Below are 26,048 nucleotides of genomic sequence, written 5' to 3'. Positions count from 1 at the left end.
TTCCTTGAGACCAGGGGCCTTAGACTTTCAGAATAATATAATAAATATTATCAGAATTTCAAGAGACCTTAAAGTATATAATATCATTGGAAAAGTCTATAAAAAAAAATATCAGAACTAGAAAGGACCTTTGAATGTAGAACAAGATAACAGAACTTGAAAGGACTTAATGGGGGGGGGGATGGGAGATATATTTGTAGCTTTTTTTTGGAGATAATTGAGCTTAAGTGACTTACCCAGGTCACACAGCTAGTAAGTACCTGAGCCCCAATTTGGATCCAGGTCCTGCTGACTCCAGGGCCAGTGGACTTTAGAAGATTAAATGTTGGAATAATGAACTTTAGCTTAGTTACTGAGCTGGACTTTCAGACAAAACATAAAATGTTAAGTCTCCAAGGGATCTTAGAACATATAACATAAAATATCATAGGTGGGAGGGACTTTGAGGTCATCTAGTCTGAATCTCTTATATTACAGAGGCACGAATTGAGGCCAAAAGAGAAGGAAATTATTTCCTTAGCCTCACATGGTAAGATTGTTCTTTTGTCTCTCCTATAATACCAAGTATTGGGTTTTGCACATAGTAGGTACTCAATAAATGTTTGTCCCAAGACTAAGCAAATATTTAATCAATACCCTGGAGATCTCTCCTCATATAAAAAGAAAGTGTGCATGCATGCATGTACGTGAGTGTGGGTGTGCGTGTGGGTGTGCATTTGCATGTGTATGCATTTGTTAAGTCTGTGCCTGTCTGGCTACAATCCTTTGAGACCTAACTTGAATAATTCATAAAGCACATTTTCAAACAGCTTTGCTTGGCTGCTAACAGGAGTTTGCTTATTGCTTGGAGACCAGACATCACCTCACACCAATCAGGAAGCTAAATGTTAGTCCCTGGGCAATCTATCCTTTATGAAAAAGGAGGGGAGCTGCCTACAACCCTGTTCATCCTCTTAATCCCCAGGGTTGAATCAAAGAGCTGAAAGGGACCTTGGAGATCCATGTAGACCTGCCTTTTGTTTTACAGATGAGGGGGACCTGAAGAGGCCCGGATTACCAAGTTCATAAGCAGTAAAGCCAAGACCACCCCCAACCGACCCAACTCCAGGTCTTTCCTCCACACCATGCTAAGTAACATCCTCAGCCAGGTCCTATTCTAGGCAAATGAAGGCTTAAAACTCTTAAAGATCTAGTTCAAAATCCATGTGGATCGTGCTACACTAATTTTAAGAGGAAAAATGATATTTTATTGGAATGAATGACACATTAACTCCTAACCTATTGATCCTCTAACATTTCAAAGGAATTATTATTTTCTTAAAACAAATTCCTACAAGGAACAGTTGCAGTATAATGTCATATGCAAAGGATTTGGAGTCAGAAGACCTGGGTCCTAGAGCCGACTCTCTTACTTATACTACCTGCATGACCACAATTCATGGATCCTAGTTTCCTCACCTGCAACATTAATAGATAAGCCTTTTGGTTTTTTGCTTTTTTTGCAAGGTCAATGGGGTTAAGTGGCTTGCCCAAGGCCACACAGCTAGGTAATTATTAAGTGTCTGAGACCAGATTTGAACCCGGGTACTCCTGACTCCAGGGCTGGTGCTTTATCCACTGCGCCACCTAGCCGCCCCTATAGATAAGCCTTTTGACAGAAAGTTGATGGATTCAAGATGTAGAGTAAGACATATATTTCTCTGGATGTAGCCAATGTAGGGATTTGTTTTGCTTGCTTATGCATCTTTGTTATTAGTTTTTTCTTTTCTGTTTTCATTTTCATTGAGGGGGGAAGTGTAAAGGAGAGAAAGTAAATGTCTGTTAATTGAAAAAAAATTAGTTTATTAGTTGAGCTAGGTGATTTCCAAAGTCCTATTCAGCTTTAAAAACCTATTAAGATCCTGTGTGTTGGGGACCAACCCTGACTCAAACTGGTCCAGTGTTTCAGGTTCATAAATGAGATACTCCTACATGGTTCGCTTATAAATAGCATGGAAAGTATCCTCAGTAAGGATAGAGCACTGATTCAGTATCTCAGCAGGAGGATTCATTGACTTACAGAACAGTGGGGCATCCATCAAGTCTGATGGCTGAATCGCTCTTCCAATCAAATATCAGGGATTACTTCACTGCCATTTAGGGGAACACAAACCCAGCATACACAGCAGAGTCTTAAAAAATGAGATCTTGGCTATTATCTTGAAACTTACATTGGCTAGGTTTTACTCAGAGGATTTGGGTTGCTTTGACTTCCGAGGGAATTGAGGGCGTTAAAAGAGCAAGTGGGAATTGAAAGAAAATTTCTAGTGTTTCTAGAAGACCCCTGACCACAGGTGCCATACTGCCATATCTTGACATCTTAATCCTGTGCATCAATTTTGTCCAATCCAACCATGACAACCATGAAGTCATTCCAGCCTAAGCCAGCTGACAAATGGCAAATGACTCAGACTTGACTTAGACTGGGTTGGTCCTTTGGATTTGGGATCAAGAAAAATGAGATACTCGTATATCATCCAGCATTAAATAAAATTGAGTCCGGCACATAAAGGATACTTATTAAGAGCACAACATTGGTTCAAATAGATCCCATCCTCCTTGTCTCCATAAAAATGTTGCTAGTCAGAAGGGTATGTTGATCTACATGGCAGTGGGACATTCATCAAATTTGGTAGAAGACTGCACCCCTATTCCAATATAACATTCAAGTCCTACGCATACCTTTTAAGGGAAAACTAGGCCAGCCAATATGGCAGAGATACAGTAGAAGGCATTTTAGGCAAAACTATGGATTGACTTTGACTGGATTGATTTAGGGGAGTTGACTTCTTTCAATCAATAGAGACCTGAGAGGTCTTGATTCCTTATGAAAGGAGCTTTTTATGCCTTAAGGGGACCTGAGAAGCCATCTCCACCTCTTGAGCCCTAGTTCCTTGAGTCAATCAAATTCCAAGGACAGTTTCCTCTGATTTTTTTTTTTTAGGTTTTTTGCAAGGCAAATGGGGTTAAGTGGCTTGCCCAGGGCCACACAGCTAGGTAATTACTAAGTGTCTGAGGCCAGAGTTGAACTCAGGTACTCCTGACTCCAGGGCCAGTACTCTATCCACTGCACCACCTAGCTGCCCCTCCTCTGATTTTTAAGTGGAAATCTAGCCTAGTTTATGTGAAAGGGATCCTGGTAGATATATATACTATGATAAATATATATCAATCATAAGATCATAAGCCTCTGGAAGGAACGTTGAGGACCAACTAATCCAATTTTCTAATATTACAGAAGGTCCAAAAAGGGTGAAATGACTTTCTAAGTGACTTTTAGGCAGCAAACATCAGAGGTGGGGTTTGAACCCAGTACTTTCATTTCAGGATGAGTCTTTTTTGTTTGTTTTTTTCCTAAGGCAAATGGGGTTAAGTGGCTTGCCCAAGGCCACACAGCTAGATAATTTTAAGTGTCTGAGATTGGATTTGAAACCAGGTACTCCTGACTCCAGGACTGGTGCTTTATCCACTGTGCTACCTAGCTGCCCTGGGATAAGTCTTCTTTTCACTTTATCACACTGCCTCCAAATCAGTTGCAACTGTTTGTGTATCTGTCTCTTTGAGAAAGAAATAAATAATAAAAATGCACTAAAGATTGAGCAAATTTTTATTTTGATGAGCACTTTGCCCAATTTAAAAAAATGAGTTTGGGGAAAATTTTTGGGAGGTCATAACCAATATTTTTATAGATTAGCAGTATAAGTAGTGATTTATTATTAGTCTTTGAGAAAATGAATTTGCCTCACTTTAAGACGTTCATATGTCCCTCAAAAGATGACTATTTTTCATTGTTTCTCAAACTGAATCATATTGTAAATCACAGAATCATATATTTAGAGGTAGAAGAAGGAACTGAGAGATTATCCAGTACATTGTCCTCATTTTGCAAATGAAGCCAGAGAAGTTAAGTGACTTGTCCAAGATGACATAAGTTGTGGGCTAGGATCCTGATGGAACTAGGGAGGTGGGAGCTAACCTAATACCCCTACAACAGCAGCTGGAAATATTGGGAAGAGAGAATCAAGAAGGCATTTTTTGGGGACAGCATAAATTAACTTGCTTCTAGTTGGAAAGACCTAGAATCCAACTGTGGGGCCTTTGGGGAAGAACATAAAAGTGGATTTGAGGACTTGGAGGGAAGAAGAGCGAGCAAGTTCCTGAGATCCCAGGGAACCTCCTTGCTCACTGCTTTTAATTTCCTTGGCTATAGCTTTTACTTTTTTGAACAGTCTTTCAACTATCTTGAAGACTACTTTTACCCAGGGATATCTGGATATATGTTTATTAAAGAGAATGATTTTTTTTTAAACATGCAAGCTCATAAATGATGGGAGGAACATGGCAGACCCAGAGTTTGGGTACAGGTACTTTGACCACAAAACTAGAATTCTTCATTATATTACAAGGGGTCCCAGGAAGCTTGCCATTTATTAGTAAATAGGCTTGGGTTCTCGGCAACACTGTGGAAGTCCTCACCATGTTGGAAGAGAAGTGATTTATTAAATTTGCACTTTAACATGAAAAGACCAAACCCATAGCTGACTCATTGTAGTTGCCAGAAGTGGAAGAATTTTGCTTTCCTGATAAATAACGCCACTGTGTTAAACTTACCATGGTGCCTGAAGGAGAAATATCAGTGCATTCCTTTCTGAGCTTCCAAAGAGCAGCACCGCCGCACAGTAGAATCAGGGTCTGAACTCAGATCTCAGCTGACTCTTCCTGTTTGTGTGATCCTGGGCAAGTCCCTCAGAATGAAGCTTCTCACGAGGAGATGTAGTTTCATTTTTTTTTTTTTTACTTCAAACCATTGCTGTAGCCTAGTGCCTGCCAGATAGTAGAAACTGTACAAATACTTGTGGATTAAGGTCAAATTCTTTGACCTCAGATGATACATCTGTAAAAATGAGATAATTGGACTTGATGACTTCTGAAGTCCTTTCTAAGTCTTGATCCATCATCTGTGATCGTATGACTAGCTGACCACAAAGGGCCCCTCCAGTTCCACATCTGTTATTTACAGATTGAATTAATTCTTCCATTAGAAGCATGTGGTGGTTCAAGTCCTTGGCCTACCATTTCCTGGGTATGGCAATTTAGACAAATCACTTTTTAAAGTCTCATTTTTTCTCCTCTTTAAAATAATAATAGCAACAACTAAGATTTCTATAGCACTTTTAAGGTTTGTAGGGAAAGGAGCACTGTGCTAGATGGTGCAATGGATAGAACACCAGGTCTGGAATCAGGAATTTTCCTATGTTCATTTTCCAGTTTCATCTTCCTGAGTTCAAATCTGGCCTCAGACATTTACTGTGTGACACAGGGCAAAACACTTCACCCTGTTTGCCTCAGTTACCTCCTCTGTAAAATGAGCTGGAGAAGGAAATGCCAAATCACTCCAGTATCCAGTATCCAGTATCCAAATGGGGAAGAGTTGGACACAAATGAACAATAAAAATTAAGGTTTGTAAAGCACTTTCCAGACACTAACTCATTTGATGGATCTTCACAATAATTCTGGGATATAAGTGTTCCTCCCATTTTATAGATAAGGACAATGAAGCTAACCAAAGTTAAATGATTGGCACTGAGTCACATAGTTGGCTAGTTTCTGATCAAGGATTTGTACTCGGGCTTTCTGATTCCAGGTCCAGTGCTCTAACTTTTATGAAAACTATTACCTCATAGGTGGTTTTGATGAAAAGTACTTGCTAAACAATTCACCACAGGAATATGAATTCTTATCTGCCTCTGGAGGAAAGAAATGCATGAAAAATAACAGACTATGGCCCCAAACAGAAGATGAGGGACATCATAGCTATAGCTGCACTGATTAGTTTTGCTTTGGATTTCTTGCTTCTTTGGATAGGGAGGAGTGAGGGAAATGCTTGGAAATGAAAGTGATGTAAAGATAAAAGATACAGTTTTAAAAAAATTAAGAGGAAAAAAATTGCATTGGTTGGATGGATGTTGATAAGAAAAGGTTTTTGTCTCAGGAACCATTTCCAGAAAAAGCCAGAGTTGCTTTTGTTGATATGCAGATTTAGGGATTTATAGTCTTGTGTTGTGTTGCCAGTTGGAAAGAGAGATTCTGGAGGGAGGGGGCTGTCTTACATTTGTATTTGTATCCTCAGCATAGGAGGGGGCTTTGCATATAACAAATACTTAATATCTCCTTTCCCTTGTGCCATATTTATTTGTGCTCTTGATTTTTTTAGTTTGTAAACTAATGAAGGCAGAATTTATGGAATAAATATCTATTTAAATCTTGCACTGTGTGATGTTTTTCATATTTGTTTGTTGAAATGGATAAAGTGGAATTTCATGATTCTGATTTTGTTTTGTTTTATAAGTTCAGATTTGTAAAATGATTTGAGTATAATGGTTATTCTCACAAAAGAGTGTAGGAAATTCATTTCAGTAGCTTCCTGGGACCCTACCTTGCCCTGTGCAGCAGTTCATTTGAGATGCTTCTTATGTTCAACCAGTGACAGCCAGGCAGGGGTTAATGCTATGCATGATAGTTTATTCATATTTTAATGTAAACATAACTTGCTTTGTAGGCACAATATAACCAAAGCTCTAAAGCAACAGGGACAATTAAACAATATTTCAAATTACTCCAATCAGGTTTGAGTTCCAAAGAGGCCTTCACAGTTCCTTAAGGCAAATCAAGACTTTCCTTTGCTCCAGGAAAACAATCATTTGACTGGAAAGAGGGTAATACAAACAGCAACCATGGTAGAGCTCATACTTCTTTTCCCCATTCCCTCCCTCCGTGTCCCTCCAGCCCCTGGGATCAGCTCTGAACTGGTTATGACAGCTTTCCTCGGGTGTCCCGTTCACACGTGGTTCCCACTGGCATCACTGTTGGTGCCTATGCCTTTGGTACCTACAGGTAGTGTCTGGGGTGGGGTAGCACTGGCCTTCCTGTCTTTGATTGGCATGATGGTAGATGGGTGCCCTGGTTCCATTTTACAACACCGGGAAGAGCTGGAGAACATGGGAGGAGAACCCAAAGATCATTTCATTTCTCAACAGAGCTGAGCTCCAGGACTTTCCCCTTGCCATCTCAATTGGACCACCCTGCTACCATCTGACCCACTCCAGCTGGTACCTCTCAGACGAAGTCGAGAGCTCTGCCTCCCTGTTGGATGGATTTCTAGGAGAGGTAAGACAAAGCAGCAAGACACAACTACAGGATGGGACAAAGCCCACACTAAAACCTGACAACAATTGTCACTGTTGAGTTACCCTACAGTACACCACCTATCTCTAAATGGCACTGGAATAGAATATATCATGAAAAAGAGAAAATTCTGTCAGCAATAACTAGGAAATGTTTTATCTTTCATGGAAAATTACCTTTTGGTAAACAACAAAGGGTATTTCCTTCCTCCCCTCCCCTAAATGTATAATATTACTTATGTTACATACACAACTGAGGGAAACTCATTTCTAACTTAGGTTTGGCACAATGTGGCATCTTCATGGCTGCCCTACCCAATGCCTAATGCTGCCAAAGGAGCACAATTTCTGAGGTTTCCAATATGCTACATCAATGGAGAAGAAACGAGGGCATCTTAGGAAATGTGTAAACAATTTATGACAGACTCCTTTATTCCTATCACTTTAGTGGGGAAAACATTCATCCTGACTTTCCTGGAGTTGTGGGGGAGCACTAAGGTTTTCAGTTTGTGAGAGAAATGGGACCCCAGGATCCTTCCATTTCCCACAGGAATAGAAGGTGAACTGGGGCATCAGGTCATACCAGCCTCTTCTTGTTTCCTATATATTTTTTGGAGGTCGGGGGGGGGGGGGATCATATGTTTGCCCATGGTGAAGAGAGCCTGTCTGTGAAGCCACTTAGTGGAGATAATTTATCTGAAGTCTTCTGTCTAAGGCCTGGGTATTCTACCCATCCTTGGGAGGTAGCTGTGTTAGCTGTTTCTTACAAAAGGGTAAGGAAAAATCATGTTTAATATTCTCAAAGGTATACAGATGATTGGTTGCTGATTTCAAAGGGATTTAGGTCATTCCAGCTATTTGTTTCCAATGCCAGACTTTGTGTCTGTCACCTAGGAACCAGCCTAGCTGGGTGTTTGGGAAGGCTCATCACCAGAGGGTTGGTCATCATGGGATGAATATTTTTGGCCATAGTCACTTGTAAAGAACATCTACTAAGGCAGGGAGGGACTGAGATCTACATAAGTGAAGGAAGCACCCATACTGATAAAATGGCAGATTGTTTGAAATACTGTAGAATTCAAGAAGGGCTCTCTGGAAACACTGTATATCAAAAAAAAAAAATCCAGTTCCTTTTGTGTTGGCTTTAACCAATGGAAATTAATCTTTTGGATCGTCAACAAATATTTATGGTTGGCACAAGTTCTGGACAAGGAAAGATGCCCACTGACTTTTTCACATAAGATCTGCAAGCTTCTGGTCCTTAGGGGATCAATACTGAAAGTGGTTTAAATACAGCTCAGTTTGGCCTTCTGATGGCTAATGTGCAAAAATCCTAGTATAATGGCAGCCTCTCAGGAATTAATTTGGGCTTCCCACCTGTCACACTCTGTGACATAGTTTCACAGATTAAAAATGTTGTTGGAGATGAAAGGTACTTTCAGAAAACACCAGTCACACTGCTACCTCCTGTTTTCCCAAACAATGCCATTTACACTGTCTTTCCTGAAAACTCACAGATTACAGACCTTTTCCTTACTTCCTGGAAAGATCCACAAAGAATTGGGGGAGATTTCAAAAACGAGAACTGTGAAATGACAATAAATATAAGAAAGAGGCCCAGGAGTTGGATAAAGGGGTAGTGGTGGGACATTGCCATGAAAGTAAACCATGAATCTTGTTTTTGGCCTTCTTTATTTGAGCCAATCTGGTCTACACATCCTAAAGTCAGAACAATGACATGACTAGGGGCAGTGAGCAGCAGGACTGGTCTGAAGGATTCCAAGTCTTGATCAAATACGTCACCTTTTCTTCGTACTCTACCATGTTCACTGCCCAGCCAAGAATCCTATAGTCTTAAGAGCTGGAAGGGATCCTGGAATCCAATCCCTTCCTGAAGCAGAAATATCTTTTAGGTGTTGGGCCTGTGGGCTTGACCTAATTTACAAGGCTGTTCTAGGAATACCAAGAGGGAACCATGAGAGGTGGACCACGCTCACACAGGGAAGAGGGATGGCATGTCACACCAATGCCAAGATGCGATACTGAGCAGGGCGGGGTGGGCACTGAAGTTCAAAAAACAACGATCAACAGCTTGATAGCTCAGCGGACTGCAGACAAACACAACACACACGGCACTACGGCGTTTGTTCACTGGCGCACAGAATCGATTTCCCCGGTCCAGTTCCCTTCCTCCAGCCACGGCTCCCATCCTTTTGCCGGGCGTGGGACCGTTACTGGATGAAGGGCATCCGCTCCTTGTTGTCTCCATCTCCCTCGTGGTCCTCCTCCTCTTCTCCAGCCTCACTCGTCTCAGTGCTGTCATTGGCCATCTGCAATCAGAAAAATAAATGGTTTGGGGGGGGTGATATCCCTGGCTTCTTGGGTCCAGCCCAGCTGGTAGAGGTGGTCTCTGGCTCTCTCCTAAGCTAGTCAGTAAGCACATAAGCACTTTCTATACAAAGAAAGGCAGGACACCATGCCTATTCTCTGGAGGCTTACAGTCCAATGGGGGAAGATAACCTGGAAGCAGCTACAGTGCACACCAGGGAGTAGATGGAGGCAATCTCAAGGGAGACCCTGGCATGAGGGTAGGTGGAAAGGGAGATCAGAACTGAGGAACCCTGTAGATAGAGGGAAAGAAGGAGAGAAGACAGCCAGATAAAAGATGAGGCACAGTAGGAGGCCTGGGGTTGCTGGATCATGTAGCTGCACAGAAGAGTCAAGGGAAAGAAGAATTGACAGGTAGACAGGGAGGAAGAACTTTAAAAGTCAACCTGCAGATCTCAAGTTGATCCTGGAAGTCTTAGGGAGACCCAGGACCCTCAGTAGAAGGATGGTGCAATTTGACTTGCATTTTATTTAAATTTTTTTTTAAATAAAACTTTTTTTTTTTAATTTTGGTTTGTTTTTTTGGCAAGGCAATGAGGGTAAGCGATTTGACCAAGGTCACATAGCTAAGTATTAAGTGTCTGAAGCCAGATTTGAACCCAGGTCCTCCTGATTCTAGATTCCCTACCCATTGTGCCACCTAGCTACCCCTGGACTTGCACTTTAGGAAGATTGCTTTGGGAGCTGAGGGGAGAGGGGCTGTGTTGGGAAGAGGGCTGAGGAACACCACTGGAATGGTCTGGGCAGGGTGGCTGTGAGTGGAGAGAAGGGCATGAAGACAAGAGGTGCAGGGAGGGAAGAAATGACAATACTTGGCAACTGACTGTGAGGGGTGAGTATGAGGGAGGTGTCAGGGTTGAAGTGTGTTTGTGAGCCAGGTGGAGCCCTAGAAATAGAAAAAATTTAGAAGATGGTAAGATTTAAGGGGAAAGACAATGAGTTCTGCTTTAGACATGCAAAGTCTGAGCCACCTCTTGCCTAACACCCATTTTCCCATCATGTTTATGCTGTGGGGTTTTTCACTGACCAATCCCAAGGTCTTTGCCTATATTAGAGAGGGAAAACTAGACAGACACATCTGAATCAGAATTCTTCCTTTTCACCATAAACCCTACTTCTTCTATAGCCTTCCCCTGAATCATCTAGGTGTTCTGAGGCTGGGATAGGTCCAGATCTGGACCAGTAGTCGAGAGATACAGGGAGATCCCTCTTCATCACCTTCTGCAAGTGGTCATTCAGTCTCAGCTTGAAAAACCTCCAATGTCAGGTTCCCAAAGCAGCCCCTTCCTTTGAGCCAGTTCAAATAGTTAGGACATTTGACTTTACATTGAGTAAAAATTTGTCTCCTTGTTCACAGTCCTGCTTCCAGAGACTAATCAATACAGGGTACTCCCAGTGCATCCTATATTGCAATGAATACATCCAGATTCAGTTATCTGAAGGTCACTTTCAATAGTATTTTATTTTTTCCAATTATAAAGATAGTTTTCAACATTCATTTTTTTAAATAAAATGTTGAGTTCTAAATTTTCTCTCTCCTTCTCTCCCCGCTTAAGATGATATGCAATCTGATATAGGTTATACTTATGTAATTATTTAAACATCTTTCTACATTAGTCATGTAGTAAAAGAAAAAAACAGAACAAAAGGGAAATTACTGAGAAGAGTCAAGTCAATCATACTTGATCATCAGACCATGTTGCTGTTACTGTGTACCATGTTCTGGGTTCTGCTCACTTTACTTTGCAGCAGTTCATCTAAGTATTTCCAAGTTTTTCTGAAATTCACCCACTAATCACAGTAGTATTCCACGTCAACCACATATCTCAATTTTTTCAGCCATTCCCCAATTGATGAGCATACTCTCATTTTCCAAAACTTTGCTACCACATAAACAGCTTCAATACATATCTTTGTACATGGAGACCCTTTTTCCTCTATTATATCTTTGGGATATATATACAACTAGTAGTATATTACTGAATCAAAGAGAATGCACAGCTTGATTGTCCATTGGGCATAATTCCAAATTGCTTTCCAGAATGGTGCAATGACCTATTTTAAAGCTTAAAACTACACTAACACTTTTGGGATGTCATGTTTAAGGTTGACCTTGACTGTTATCAGCTGTTTAAGCATAGGCAAACAGCTTTTTTGAACCTCAGAATTGTCACCTATAAAATGGGTTCATAGAAAACATGTTTTAGGGCTGTATAAGAACTTTAAGGGTAAGGACTTGTTAGAAGTCACATAGCAAGTGAGCAGCTAAACTGGGATCCAAATCCAGACCTCTGATTAGCAGTCTATTATTCTACTTAGGGGATTAATCTAAACTCTTTCCACTAAATTCCCCAATCAATCTATCATCAATTAATCTCCCCAGTTGGTGATAAAGTAGGAGACTCAAATCTAGGGCTTTTGCTTCCCAGCCCATTGCTTGGGCGCCATGACACACTCAAACTTCTATAAAATCTATTAGACCTAGGATAGTGCTGGCTGGGCATAGAGGAAATGCTTACTTAATGTTTGTTGGGTCATAGATTAATGAACACATCTAGATTCAGTTATCTGAGGGTCACTTTCAATAGCCATGGGATTTTCTGCCTATCCAGACCCTGAAGATGGCAATGTGGTCAGGACACATTCTCCCTAGCTGGCTGCTTCTCTTTCTATTCCAGATCCAATAGTCTCTGAACAGCAAAGGTAATGTTTAAACAGATGATCTGTGGCCAATAAGGTGGTAAAGTCTCCACCACTGGTGGTGTTCAGATGGGAGCTGACTAGCTACTTGGGGGGGGGGGGGGATATTTTGGAGTGGATGCCTCTGAGGATGAGAATTCTTTAAGGTTCTCTCCAGGTCTGACATAAGGTGCTGTTCAATTCTGACAGTCTACATTTTAAAGGCCCTGGTCAGCACTTGGGCCTTCTCTCTATTTTCAGTTCATCCTGTATCTAGTTTATTTGAACATGGTGGTTTGCTTGTTTTAATTCATGAGCTCCTTGAGGGTGGGGACTGGCTTTTGCCTTTCTTTGAACTCCCAGCACTTAGCTTGGGCCATAAACAAATGTTCACTGATATCCTAACCCTAGCTCTGGAATGAAATGTGATATGGTCTGACACCACTCCTTCCCTCTGTCTCTTCTTCCTCACTAAGCCTGTGGCACATCTCATTTTGGGTATGGGTTTGAAAGAGTTGGGAATCAGAGGAACAACAACTTTGGATCCTTGGATAAATCATGTTTCTTCTTTGGGCCACAAACTAAACTGCCAATAGCCATGTTTCCTATGACCCTCATGAAGAAGCTTAAGGTAAGAACCACAAAGGCTAAGCCAGGCCTGGGGTTTTCTCTACAGGCTGAGGTTAGGGTCTTCCAGGGCTCTTCCCTAAGCATCTCCCCTCTCCAACATTCTGTTCCTTGTCGTGAGTCTGAGGGACTTAGACTTTCTCTTTCCTCTCTCCTCTCATAGATTACTGGGAAGGAAGAGTCAGAACAAGTAGTCACCAACTGGTGTGCCCACCTCTGGCACTTTCCAGTTCAACAAGGGCTTTCCCTCACAGCTCTTTTTTTTTTTTTTTTTTAGATTTTTTGCAAGGCAATGGGGTTAAGTGGCTTGCCCAAGGCCACACAGCTAGGTAATTATTAAGTGTCTGAGACTGGATTTGAACCCAGGTACTCCTGACTCCAAGGCTAGTGCTTTATCCACTGCGCCACCTAGTCACCCCCTCACAACTCTTAAGGGAGGTAAAGCAAAAATTTTTGGTCACAAATTCAAACTCTAATTCAGAGAGGAAGGGTGATTTGGCCAACATCATGTCATGTGGTTGTTATGAGGCAGGTTTCTTGACTCCAAGCTCTGTCCTCTGTTCACTGTGCATCTCCAACTCCAAAGCTAAGGGACCATGGCATGTGTTAGGAGAAGCCTGGGAAGATTTTGAAGAACAATGTTCAGGAATCCCCAAGGGAAGACAGTGCAGAAGAGGGAACAGACATGGTACTTGTGCCCTGAGATGATTCTGTATAATGTGCAGGTCATGTGGGATAGATAAATGAATGTGTGGCTTGAACACTGGGAGGTTCAGGCAGTACAGACACTTAGTAGAATGGGATTCATAACTGAAATGTGGCCAGTTTATTCAAGAAGATAGTAGTCAGTTGCTAACATTTATTAAACATTATGTCTCAGGTCCTGGGGTACCACAGAAAAGCAAAAGATCATCCCAGTCCTCATGAAGCTCCCAGTCAAATGGGGGGGGGGGGGGGGGGAGGCAGAGACAAACAAGATCTGCCCAAGATGAAATGGAGGGAATCAAGAGAGGAGGATCAGGATGAGCTGCAGAAGTGGAAACATTCCCTGATGTCTGAAGGACCCAGGCAAGGGGACCTGGAGTTGGCGAAAGGGTCTACCGAGAGAAGCATTAAAGAGCTCAGTGTCACTGTGTCAGAAGGGGAGATGGGGGAGGCGTGCGAGGGGCAAGAAGACTGGAAAGTATGTGGATATGGATGGGAGAGGAGGGGGCATAGTGCTGCCTGAGAAGCTATCTATATGCTTGTAGATGGGAGGTATTTAAAGACCCTAGGACTTGGAGGAAGCCTGGTAGAGAGGATTTGGATGATGAGAAAAGGAAGGAGAAATAGATCCAATGTTGTGATAGTAACACAATTGAGACCAGTGGACCCAAAGGAGAAGATGGATGGATAACCAATTCCTAATGCAGATCACACAGAGGCAAAAAACAAAAACAACAGTGGAGCCGACTTTCTGACAAAAGCAGATTGAGAAATTCTTCATCTGCCTTGCTGATAATTTTCATCTTTCAAAAAGTATTAGAAGCAATGAGGGCAACTATTATTCTCGATGTGCTTCAGAGAGCAAGGAGAAATTAATGGTGAGGTTGTGTCAGTCTTGGGAAGGCAGTAATCCCATCATCCTAAAGTTGTTTGTGATCTAGAAGGAGGGAAACATAAGACATTACCTTATGCTTATCATGGAATTTAGATAAGTAGATTTCAGTCACTTCAGGGAGTAAAGGAAAGACCTTAGTCTCAGAACAGAAGTCAGCTCAACAGACATGAGTGTTTCACAAAAAAGAAATTCTGATGATAAAGAAGAAAAGGGGGGTGCCTAGGTGGTGCAGTGAACAGAGCACCAGCCTTGGAGTCAGGAGTACCTGGGTTCAAATTTGACCTCAGACACAATAATTACCTAGCTGTGTGGCCTTGGGCAAGCCACTTAACCCCATTGCCTTGAAAATGTCTAAAAAAAAAAAGAAGAAAAGGGAACCAAGAAATCTTCATAAAGAGTTTTCCAATTTGCCAATTTCAAACTCCCTCAGATACTTAGCTAGCTATGTGACCAAGCAAGTCTTGGTTTCTTCATCTGTTAAAATGGAGAAAACAATAGAACTTAATTCACAGACTTTTTTGTGAGGATCAAATGAAAGTACAAACATAAAGCTTTTCAAACCTTAAAGTGAAATATATAAATGCTATCTATTATAGCTCTTTTGTAAGGGATACAAAAGAAAAATAAAGGTATGAAACCAAAGATGGCTATAAAATATTGGCACAAAAGTGTTCAAGCAAGAAACTTTGGGAATTGAAGTAGATTCCAAGCTCAAGTGGAATCAAATGGACAATGCAAGAGTCAAAATAGCTAAAGCTGATGTGATCTTGGACTTTATGTAGGCATGCATTGTGTTCAGAGTTGGATGAGGAATAATCCCATTGTATTCTGTCCTGATTGAGCCACATCAGCTATCTAGTTCTAGTTCTAATATTTTAAGAAGAATATTAACAAACTGGAGTGAGTTCAGAGAAGAGTAATCTGCTTGGTGAGGGCAAGCTAGGTGTGGGCTAATTAAAGAAATGATGACACTTTAGAGAGATGACTTTGGGGCACGTGGCCATGTGCAAGAGAGATTAGATTAGTAATTAGATTAGTAATCTGCTTGGCCCCAAAGGCAGAACTTGGAGCAATGGAGGGGAGGTTATGGAAAGGCAGATAGGGAAGAACTTCCTAATCCCTGGCGCTGGACAGAAATGGAATAGGCTGCCTCCTAAGACAATAGACATGTTGGAGATGTAAAGGAGCTCCATCTATTGTGAAGCATTATATTAACACTCTTGGGAATTCCTTCCAACTCTAGGATGCTATGGAACCCAAACTTCAATAATTTAAGAAACCTTTTACACAGAAATGAGGAACTACAAAAGTAAAGTTAGTTGTTTCTATCAATAGTAATTGATTAGGTATCTTGGCACTGATTAAAAATCATTAAATATTAAATCTAGAAGGATAATCTTCAGTCTCCTCATTTTGTAGTCTGAGACTCAGGGAGTCATTTCTTAAGGTTACACAGTGAGTTGATGGCAAGACAGAGCCTTAAAACCTAGATTCCTCATAGCCAACACAGTTTCCTCTCCATTGCACTCGGTTGCCGCTCCTCAATTTCATAACTTAAGGGCAGTAAAATTTCTGAGAATGCTTCAAGATCTGGTGGGGCTCCCTGAAACTGTTTGCTTCCTATCAAATGAATAGAAATCAATGAGACAGTTTTACCTTGATTATAGACATTTAGTACAAACAATACAGAAATTCAATAGCAACCACTTGGAGGCAGATGCTCATTTTGTTTGTAAGTTATAGAATTTGGCAGCCTTTACCCAGAAAGGAAAGAAAAACAATCTATGGCTCATGGAAGGCCTTGGAATAAAGGCTACCCATTGATCTTGAATGATCTCCACTAAGGTTCCACATTCATTGTTCAATCACTCATTCATTCCTTTTTACAACAGACCCTTATAAGCACCCATTACATGTGAGGAGCTTACAATATACACAATTTTATGATGAGAGCATAACAGAGAGGTCAACCAAAGGAGGATGAGCCTCTGGGGACAGAAGGCTGGTGGGAGCATTGTCCAGAAAGGACAATAAAAAGATTTATGTTGAAGCCACAGGTTGGGTGACAGCATCCCCAGGAGACCGATAATGGCTGGGCTCAAAGACTGGCAGACTTCTTGAGGGCAGGGATCTTGCCTTTACTGTCCTATCCAGCATGGACTATAGTGCATCATAAAGAAAAAGCAATGAACCTAGAAAGTGTGACTCTGACCAAGTCACTTCACTTGCACCTCATTTTCTTAAATGTACAGTGGGATTGGTCTTTGTAGGACAACTCACCTAATGGAACAACTAACCCCAGTGGAAGAAAAGAGCTTTGGAAAACTTAAAGAAGAGCTATGATGGGGCACTGGGAACAGCTCTGGTTTTGGAACTAGAGGGAGCCTGAGAATAAAGCTTGCTTCTGGCGTTAATACTTGAGTGACTTTGGGCAAGTCACTCACACTCTGGTAAAAAGAAAAGGGCTTGACTAGATGACGTACAAGGTCACTGCCAGTTCTAGTCAACAGGTATTTAATGAGAGCCTACTATATGCTGAGCACTGTGTTAAGGGTTGGGGGGATACAAAGACAGGCAAATACCAACCCTTGCTTTCAAGAACTTACAGTCTAATGGGAGAGATAGGATGCCAATGAGATCTCTGCAAGACAAATATGAGATAACATCAGAGGGAAGGCACTAGACAGCTGAGTTTGTGATCCACTGACATAGAAATTTATTCTTAATATGGAAATGAGGAAGGGTAGCCTTTTGATGGAGGCAAGAGAAGAGTGATAATAAGAATGTCAGTTGACATTTAGATAGAACTTTAAAAACTGGCATAGTATTTTGATTATTATACTAATTGAAGTTCACACCAACTCTATGCAGTCAGTAATATCCTTATTTTACAGATGAGGAAACTAAGACCATGAGAACTGCTCACTGACATAGGACCAATGACATCAGTAGGTGAGATCTTGACTTGCAAGTGAATTGGATTTAAGTGAAGGAGAGTTCTGCAAAGTCAACAGCCCCACTCTCTTCCAGAGTCATCAGAGTCCAGCAGCAAGACACAGGTTAGGACAATGGCCCAGGATGAGGTGGGGGATGGCCTTTTTGAGTTTAAGTCTTTCTCAGGTCTCAGTTTGTCTGAGGCAACATTCATGACATTGCTAAAGGCCAGAGTTTGGAGAAAGGGATAGAAACATATTGCAGATAGCTTAAATCTCCAGACCTATTAATCAAAGGACATGAGCAAGTAGAATTTGCCCATATCTTATGTTTGCATACATAGTGCTCCATACTCACCAAGGGAGTTGGGGCCTTTTCTACATCCAGTATTAATTTTCCTATGTTGCCCCTGTCATGGATTCTCTGCATGGCCTCCTTCACCTGTGAGACAAATGGACAGAAAGAAATGGTCATGAAACATGAATCATAACCCAAAGAAAGAAGGGATTGGAAATGATACATTAATGCATCACCAAGCATCTGTTTAGTGATTGTTCAGTATACAGAACACTGGACTTAGTATCTTGGTTGAGCATGAGTGGATGTAGAGATGAATAAAGCATATCAAACAGTCTAGGAAGGGGCTAGAATAATTTAATTTATTTTAATTCAAAGAAGGCTAATTGAGCATCTACTAGGTGCAAAGCAAAAAGTAGCTAAGACAGTACCTCTGTGCTCAAGGATCACAGATGAGGATAGGGGGAGTTGAGACACAGTTAACTTTAATACACAACAGTAAGGAATAAGTTTCCAGAAGGCAGGACACAGATTAATATAATATCTTCAGAACAGGATAACTGCATAAGAAGAATTGAAATGACTATAACCAAGTGAGGTCTCAGACTCCAAATCCAATGATTTATGATCCCCCACTTGTTGCATTTTTCTTACTCAGGTGACTGTGATGAAAGAACTCAGAGGCACTTCTGAAAGATATGAGAAGACATCCCTCTGCCCTTCCTGGTTTACCTGTTTTCTTCTACTTGAAGCTATAGGTAGGTCTTTTTTACCCTTTCCCCCATATAGTCCCTCCTACCTGGCCCCAGCCCCATATTAAGCTAATTTGTTAGGAATGAGAATAATGAATAGAAATTCTAACAGTGTAACTGAAAGAGTATTTGGGGAGGTATCTTTTATTAACTTTCCTCTAGGAGAGATTTCACAAGCAACTGCAAATAAAAGAAAATCCCTTCCAGGTTATAAGCATCTCTTCTTTTAAAAGTAAAAAGTAAAAAGCATATGATTGACAATTGATTGACAAATGATTGACCACATCCTGTTTTCTTCAATTAACCACTGAAACATTTGATAAAAGAAAAAAAAATCACAATCTTCTTCTCTTTGCTATATTAAACTCTTGGTGCTTTTTTTCCTTGTCTCAGACAATCATTTAAAGAAAATCAAGGGGCAGCTAGGCGGCACAGTAGATGAAGCAACAGCCCTGGAGTAAGGAGTACCTGGGTTCAAATCAAGACACTTAATAATTACCTAGCTGTGTGGCCTTGGGCAAGCCACTTAACCCCATTTGCCTTGCAAAAACCTTAAAAAAAATAAAGAAAATCAATTCCTCCTCTCCTCCACCCCCAAAGATATAGATAAATTCTATTTGGAAGTCTAAAGATTGCTTTTCCTTATTTAGAACAAAAGAGAGGTACTTAGCAAATAAATATGCATAATTGTTTTAGTCTGGCTTCTGTAAATCAAAACTAGTGTTGCCTGTCTCCAAGCAGTGTTGATTAGGCTAGAAGTTGTTTTATTCCTAAACCCCACTGAGTACTAGATGACTCAATGGTCAGAACACTGAGCCTGGGGCCAGGAGTTCAAATCTGACCTCAGATACTTCCTAACAGTGTGACCTTGGGCAAATCACATAAGGGCTGTCTGCCTCTCTCTACTCAACTGTAAAATGAGAATAATAATAGCACTTCCCTCTCAGGGTTATTGTGAGGATGAAATTAGAGAATATTCAAGCAGAGTATCTGACACAAATAAGTGCTTGCTGACTGGAGGTAAACATTTACCTAATAATTTAATATCAATAAAGTGCCAGCCAACTACTCTATGGCTGACTTCCTGGGCCAAGACACTCTTCTCTGGTCACCTTCCTCCCCCACCTCCAATGTGTGTTATCTTCCCCTGTTGACATGTAAACAAGCTCTTTGGGGTCAGAGACAGTCTTGTTTTTATGTAATCAATTATATTTCCATCATTTAACCCAGGGCAGCTAGGTGATACAGTGAATAGAGAACTGAAGTCAGGATGATGGGAGTTCGAATCCAGCCTCAGACACTTGATACTCACTAGCTGTGTGACCTTGGGCAAGTCACTTAACCCTGATTGCCTCCTATCTAGGGCTATCTTTGCATCTGGCCATGGGATCCAGATGACTAGAGGAGAAAGTGAGGCTAGAGACTTAACATAGCAGCCCCTCACTCAAATCCAATTCACTTGCATCACCTCCCTGATGTTGGAGGTTGTCTTCTTTGAGAATAAAGTTCAACCATTGATTGTTAAAGTAGAGAAACATGTTCCCTAAGTACTGTTCCAGGGGTCAATGCTCTGTGGAGAACTACATGCCCTGACATCTGTGTGATTTTCATTGTAAAGCTATTTATATTAGAATACAAAAATATACTTCTCTACCTCTGTCTCTAACATCTAGCATTTATGTAGCAATTTACAGTTTGTAAAACATTTTCCATATCTTATAACCACTTTTTGCAGTTTTTCCCCAATTTTATAGATGAAGAAACTGAGGTTGACAGAGGTTAAATGATTTACTCAGGGTTACACTAGTGCTGAGGCTGGATTTAAACTTAGGTCTTCCTAAGTCCAGATCCAGTGCATTACCTACTATACTACTTAGTTGCCTATTGCTAGAAGTATGTATCATGAACTTTGCTTTCTAAAAATACCTTAATGGTCTTCTATTTTTTATTAACCTATGACTAAGTAAGGTCTCACTTTCACAAATTATGTCCAAAATACAACAGCCTTCCTAAGGCTCTCAATTTCTCTGGGACAGTAGGAAGAGCTCAGGCCCAAGGTCTATGAAAACAAAGAGTTAACTATAAAGTAAAACTGAAGGTTGGTTTCTGACTTCCTGATCTCCATAGAGACTAAATCTTGGAAACTGCGAAAAATGACAAAAGTTTCATAGCACACAGAAGAGAAAAGTGACCTCTCCTAGTTATAGGAGTGCTGGGAATTTTCCCTTTTGGGCTACTGTTCCCTTGTGTCTGTTTATCCCCAGGAAACAACTCATTTATATCAGTGGGATGAGCATTAGACATAGGGCAAGCCTAGAAGAACCAGCCCACTACTGAAAATGTTTGGGATGATGGGGTGCAAGGGGGTTCTAGCAACTATGTTCCTGTATCTCGTTGAGAGACCAAAGATCAGTGACTATTATCCCAAAATATCATTCCAATAAATCTTGCTTCAGATATGTAACTTTTGCATATGGCATCATCTTTTACTTTCCAGTGTGGCCATTTAGATCATAAAATCAGCCATTTAAAAGTATTTACTGATCAACAGTGAGGAAAATGGACAAGTGCCTGGTCATCCAATAAAACTGATTTGATGTCTATTTGCATCTGGTTCTTATAGGTATATCCAAAACAAAACAACCTGCAGCTAGTTGGAACTTAGATGAAATGTTTACTGTGCTACCTGGATTTGGACACACAAGCTGGACATTTGTCATTGTTGCTCAACGACATGTCAGATTCTCTGTGATGTCAAAGACCATAGCACTCCTTGGCAAAGATATTGGAATGGTTTGCCATTTTCTTCTTCAATAGTCTGGACATACATGAGCAAAAATGTTTCTTATGCGGTCAGTGACCATTAGAGATTTGTTGTATATTAAAAGTCAACAAACCAATTATGAACAACTGGATGAACAGTAGCTCTGATATGAAGTCATGTGGTATTTGGAGTATATTTGTATTTGGAGTGAGGAGTACTAGATTCCAAGCTTACCTTGGATACTAACTGGAAGAATGACATTGGGTAGGTCATTTTCCAAATCTCAGCTTACAATTTCCTCCTGTGCAAAAGGGATGCTAATATTTTTATTTACTGCATCACAAAGTTATTAGAGAAAGCCACTCTGTAAACTTTAAAGACTATAAAAATATGAGTTATATGATTCTAACCATAGAGAGAGAGAGAGAGAGAGAGAGAAGAAGAAGAAGAAGAAATATGATACAATCAATGGATCAGCCCAGCAAGAGGTCATTTTGATGAGAGATTTTCCTAGGAGATCTCAGAAAACTGATAAAAAACTCTTTCTATTGCTCTCTAAGGTTCATATCCTGTGAGGCCCAGGCAGGAAAGGAAAGCCAGGGTAGACCCTGGTCTTCTGACCCCAGATCCAATAAGCTTCCCCATTCCATCAGACTGATCTCTTTTCTCTATGCAAACTGATACTAATATTCTCTTTCTCTTGCCTAACTCAGAACTAGTGCCAATACCAGATTCCTGGCTCACAAGCTCTAGGTGATGAATGGATAAAATGGCTGATGCTATTAAGAGCCAGAATTGGCTAAAGAATTTCTCTGGAAGAGTGGGAAACTCCAGCAACTGCGAGAAAGGACTGCGAGCAGGATTGTAGATACTGCAGAGGGTCAGAGTTTCATGTTGGGTATATATATTGGGTGTAGCTCTCTCAGCTCCCAACACAGGAAATACATTTTTTATTGAGTTTTCTCTTGTCACAATTTGATTAAACATTCTTACAGGGCACAAGTCAACATGGAAGCTGAGTAAGAATTTGCATTAGGCACCCCAGGTTTCATTTTTTAATGAAGAGTTATCATTCCCTATTTCATAATGAGTCTTCGCTGTTAAGGCCAATTTCTCTGGGAGCCATTCTTAGCTCACATCAAAGTATGTGTCTTCTTTCCCTGAACCTGAGAATGCCTGGAGACTTTAAATGCTGTCCTCATCACCTCAACCAAGCTCTAAAAGTCTCCTCTATTCAATTTATAAACTGTTATATAAATGATAAATACTTAAAACCCATCTTTTCACCTGAAGAAATCAGATCACAGAAATGAAGCAATTTTGAACAGTGAAAAGAACTCTTTCAGGTTTTTCCAATAACTCCAGCTAACATTGATTTTCTACATCTCTTTCTCCTTGCCAAGGCAAACCCCTCTACATGCACATGCTATCCCTTCCTGTCATCTCTGACAGATTGTGCCCTTTTGTCCCTTCTCTCTCTAATCTTCAATTTCTCCTTATCTCCTGGCTCTTTCTCTGCTGTCTACAAAGATGTCCATTTCTTCCTCATTCTTCATAACCCTCACTTTGCTAGCTCTTGTCCTATATGTCCATTCTGCTTCTCTGAAAAAATCTCTTTTTTTAAATCCTGAGGAGAGGTCTTGCTCCCCTTTGCCTTAATATCTTTTTTTTTTAGGTTTTTGCAAGGCAATGGAGTTAAGTGGCTTGTCCAAGGCCACACGGCTAGGTAATTATTAAGTGTCTGAGACTGGATTTGAACTCAGGTCCTCCTGACTCTAGGGCCAGTGCTCTATCCACTGTGCCACTAGCCGCCCCTGCCTCCATATCTTCTCGTGAAGATATGGTCATCCAGGCTCAGCCAACCTAGGAGTCAACCTCAAGTCCTTAGGATTCAATCTCACCACCATATGCAAGTTGCCAAATTCCACTGATTATACCTTTGCAATATGTCTCACATATATCCTCTTCTCTCCTTTGATATTGCCACTACCCTTTTGGAGGCAATTAGTACTTCACACCTGGACTATTAAAATAGCCTTCTGCTTTGGACTCTTGCCTCAGGTCTCTCTCTCATTTCAGTCCATCCTCTAATCAATTGTCATATTGATATTCCCAATGAACAAATAATGTCCTCCCACCCCCACCAGGAGCTCCCATTACCTCTAGGATCAAATTTAAAGCCCCCCCTAATTTGGAGTATAAAGCCCTTCATACACTAGCCCTTCCTACCTTTCTAGTTTTTGTATAATTTCTTCTTTATCTTCCCCCATCTCCAAATTCTGTTAATTCGATGACACTGACTTCCATGCTTTGTCTCATAAAAGAAACTCCATCTTGCAATTGTGCATTTTCACTGGCTGACCCTCGTGCCTAGATCCTCTTTCCTGTCTTTGCCTCCTGCTTCCCTGTCTTTTGTCAAGCACCAGCTAAAATCTCATCTTCTTCAAGGTTTTTTTTTAGGTTTTTTTTTCAAGGCAAATGGGGTTAAGTGGCTTGCCCAAGGTCACACAGCTAGGTAATTACTAAGTGTCTGAGGCCGGATTTGAACCAAGGTACTCCTGACTCCAGGGCCAGTGCTTTATCCACTGTGCCACCTAGCTGCCCCCCTTCTTCAAATTTTTCTTGATGCCCCTTAATTTTGTACCCAGTTGCTTGCTTGCATGTTGTCTCTCCTAATAGATGGTGAGCTTCTTGAGGGCAGGGACTGTATCCCCCAGTCTTTAGGACTGTGGCTGGCAGACAGTAGGAGCTCAATCAATGCTTGCTGATTCCTCTTCTTTCGGGTTCAACATTTCATGTTCCTTCAACCCCTCCTTTTGTGGTAGCCTCTGTCACCATCCATGTTCACAGAATCAGGGGAAGAGAATGAACCAGCTCTCAAGGCAGCCTAGTTTCATTCTCTCCTTTCACAGCTGGGGAGGGTGAACACTTCACCCCAGGTGTGCAGCCCAAAGGGTCCCAAGTGTCTGACTGCAGAGGTGCTGCCTCTTTGGTAATATCCTTCTTAAAACGTAACCCCAACATTGAATGTAACATTCCAGATGTGGTCTGATCAGGATGGCCTCCAGTGGGCCAGAAGGAAAGAATTTCATCCAACCCTAATTTTACAGTTGAGAAAACTGAGGTCTAGAGAGTGGAAGTGTACTTGTCCCAAGTTACACAGTGAGAGAGTTGGCATTTCTTTCCTTAAGTCAGGTGTGACTCTTCCTCCTTTGGAAGTAGAACTTCTGGGATTCATAGAAGGCTTTCATCCAGGGTTATGGTGGATGGTTGCCATATCATATGGATACTTGAGTATTCCACAAGGTCTACAGTTTTAACAGTGTGGTACTCTTACCATCTTGTGTCTCAATCCCTCCAGGCTTTAGTCTTCAGGACTTGCTTTGGCCAAAACAATTCATTCCCATACACCCAATCTTTCTGGTGATACCTTCTCCACACTTTGCCTAAGGGATTCTGGCAGGAGAGACAGGGTCCTGGCCCATAGTCAACACTTTTTCATCTGTCAGAGCTGGAATGCTGCCAGGTGAGCCTGAGGTTCAATGTGTATGATGGTGTCTCAATAGGATTTATGCTCCTGACTTTGGTGGGACTCATTCTTCAAATTGATTGACTGTTGATTGAATTAGGGATGCAATACTGGTTTGGAGAAGTCAGAGACATGTTGAGTGACTGGAACAGGGCATCTTCTCACCAGCACTGGCACTCCCATGGTACCAAGAACAGATAGTTTCTTCCTAACCTAGACTGTTCTACTGATTTTCTTTCCTATTGCTTTACAAGTGCCAAATAATTTGTATGATTACTGTTGTGAGTATAATTTGAGATCTAGGCGTTTGATTCCCCCCTTCATTTTTTTGTTTTTCAAAATTCCAACTGAATTTTATTAATATTCTGTCTAGTTCTGTAAAGTATCCCTCTTGGCAGGTTGATTGGTGTGACATAAAAATAGGAAATGAGTCTTATTGTATTGACATAGTTCAACCTTGATTATTGACTTTCCCTTTGGTTATTTATGTTGTTCTCTATTTAAGGAATGATTTTTAATTGCATCTATATTGCTTTTTTACATGCCTTATAAAAACGACCAACAATTTGTAGCTGTTTTTAATGGGATACCCCTTTCTGTTTGGAACTCCTGGGTTATGATATTGTTGAGAAAGACCCGAGTTCAAATCAAGACACTTCTTAGCTGTGTAACCCTGAGCAAGTCTTTTCACTTCTGTTTGCCTCTGTTTCTTTAGCAGGAAAATGGGGATAATAACAGTACTTCCCTCCCAGAGGATCAAATGAGATAATAATTGTAAAACTCTTAGAGGGTCCAACACAGTACGTGCTCTATAAATATTAGCTATTATTATTACTTTTGTTGTTAATTTTATGTTTCTTTCTGGCTCTAACCTAGTATCTAGCCTGGATTCTAGGAGAGTAGCAATGTATTAAAGCGCAAAGAATGATGAACTGGAACCCTGGACTGAAATCCTGGCTTAATTCAACAATAAATATTTCAATTAAACATTTATTTCCTTAGAAATTCTGGACTCAAGCAGACTCATGTACCCTGAGGAGAAATGAGGTGTCAGAGGACAGAAAATGGCAGGATATGAAGAATCATGGCTGAGAGTTAGAAGGCCTGGCTTCCAGTCCCAGTCCAGCTGTTGGACATTAGATAATCCAGTGAGCCTCATCTATATTTTTTAAAAAAGTGGGGGGAAATAGAAGATGATCTCTAAGTCTGTTACTTATCTGTCAGTCTATTACTTGGGACCCCATGTTTTCAAAG

At 40.9% G+C, this 26,048-nt stretch overlaps 1 protein-coding gene across 1 annotated transcript in view; it reads right to left on the bottom strand.

The window, feature by feature from the left end:
• Positions 1 to 6,551: 6,551 nt before the first annotated feature.
• VAT1L (vesicle amine transport 1 like) overlaps positions 6,552 to 26,048 on the bottom strand; it is a 120,096-nt gene continuing 100,599 nt past the window's right edge. Inside the window, exons 8-9 of the mRNA XM_074203689.1 lie at positions 17,810 to 17,893; positions 6,552 to 9,554 (exon numbers count right to left, since the gene is read on the bottom strand). Of these exons, the coding sequence (XP_074059790.1) occupies positions 9,456 to 9,554; positions 17,810 to 17,893 (183 nt within the window). The 3' untranslated portion in view covers positions 6,552 to 9,455. The remainder of the gene's footprint in view (positions 9,555 to 17,809; positions 17,894 to 26,048) is intronic.

This window comes from Macrotis lagotis, chromosome 1 (assembly GCF_037893015.1).
Source record: "Macrotis lagotis isolate mMagLag1 chromosome 1, bilby.v1.9.chrom.fasta, whole genome shotgun sequence".
In the NCBI taxonomy this organism is placed as follows: Eukaryota; Metazoa; Chordata; class Mammalia; order Peramelemorphia; family Peramelidae; genus Macrotis; species Macrotis lagotis.
Note: the sequence above shows the minus strand (reverse complement) of the source record. Positions and strands in the feature narration are given on the sequence as shown.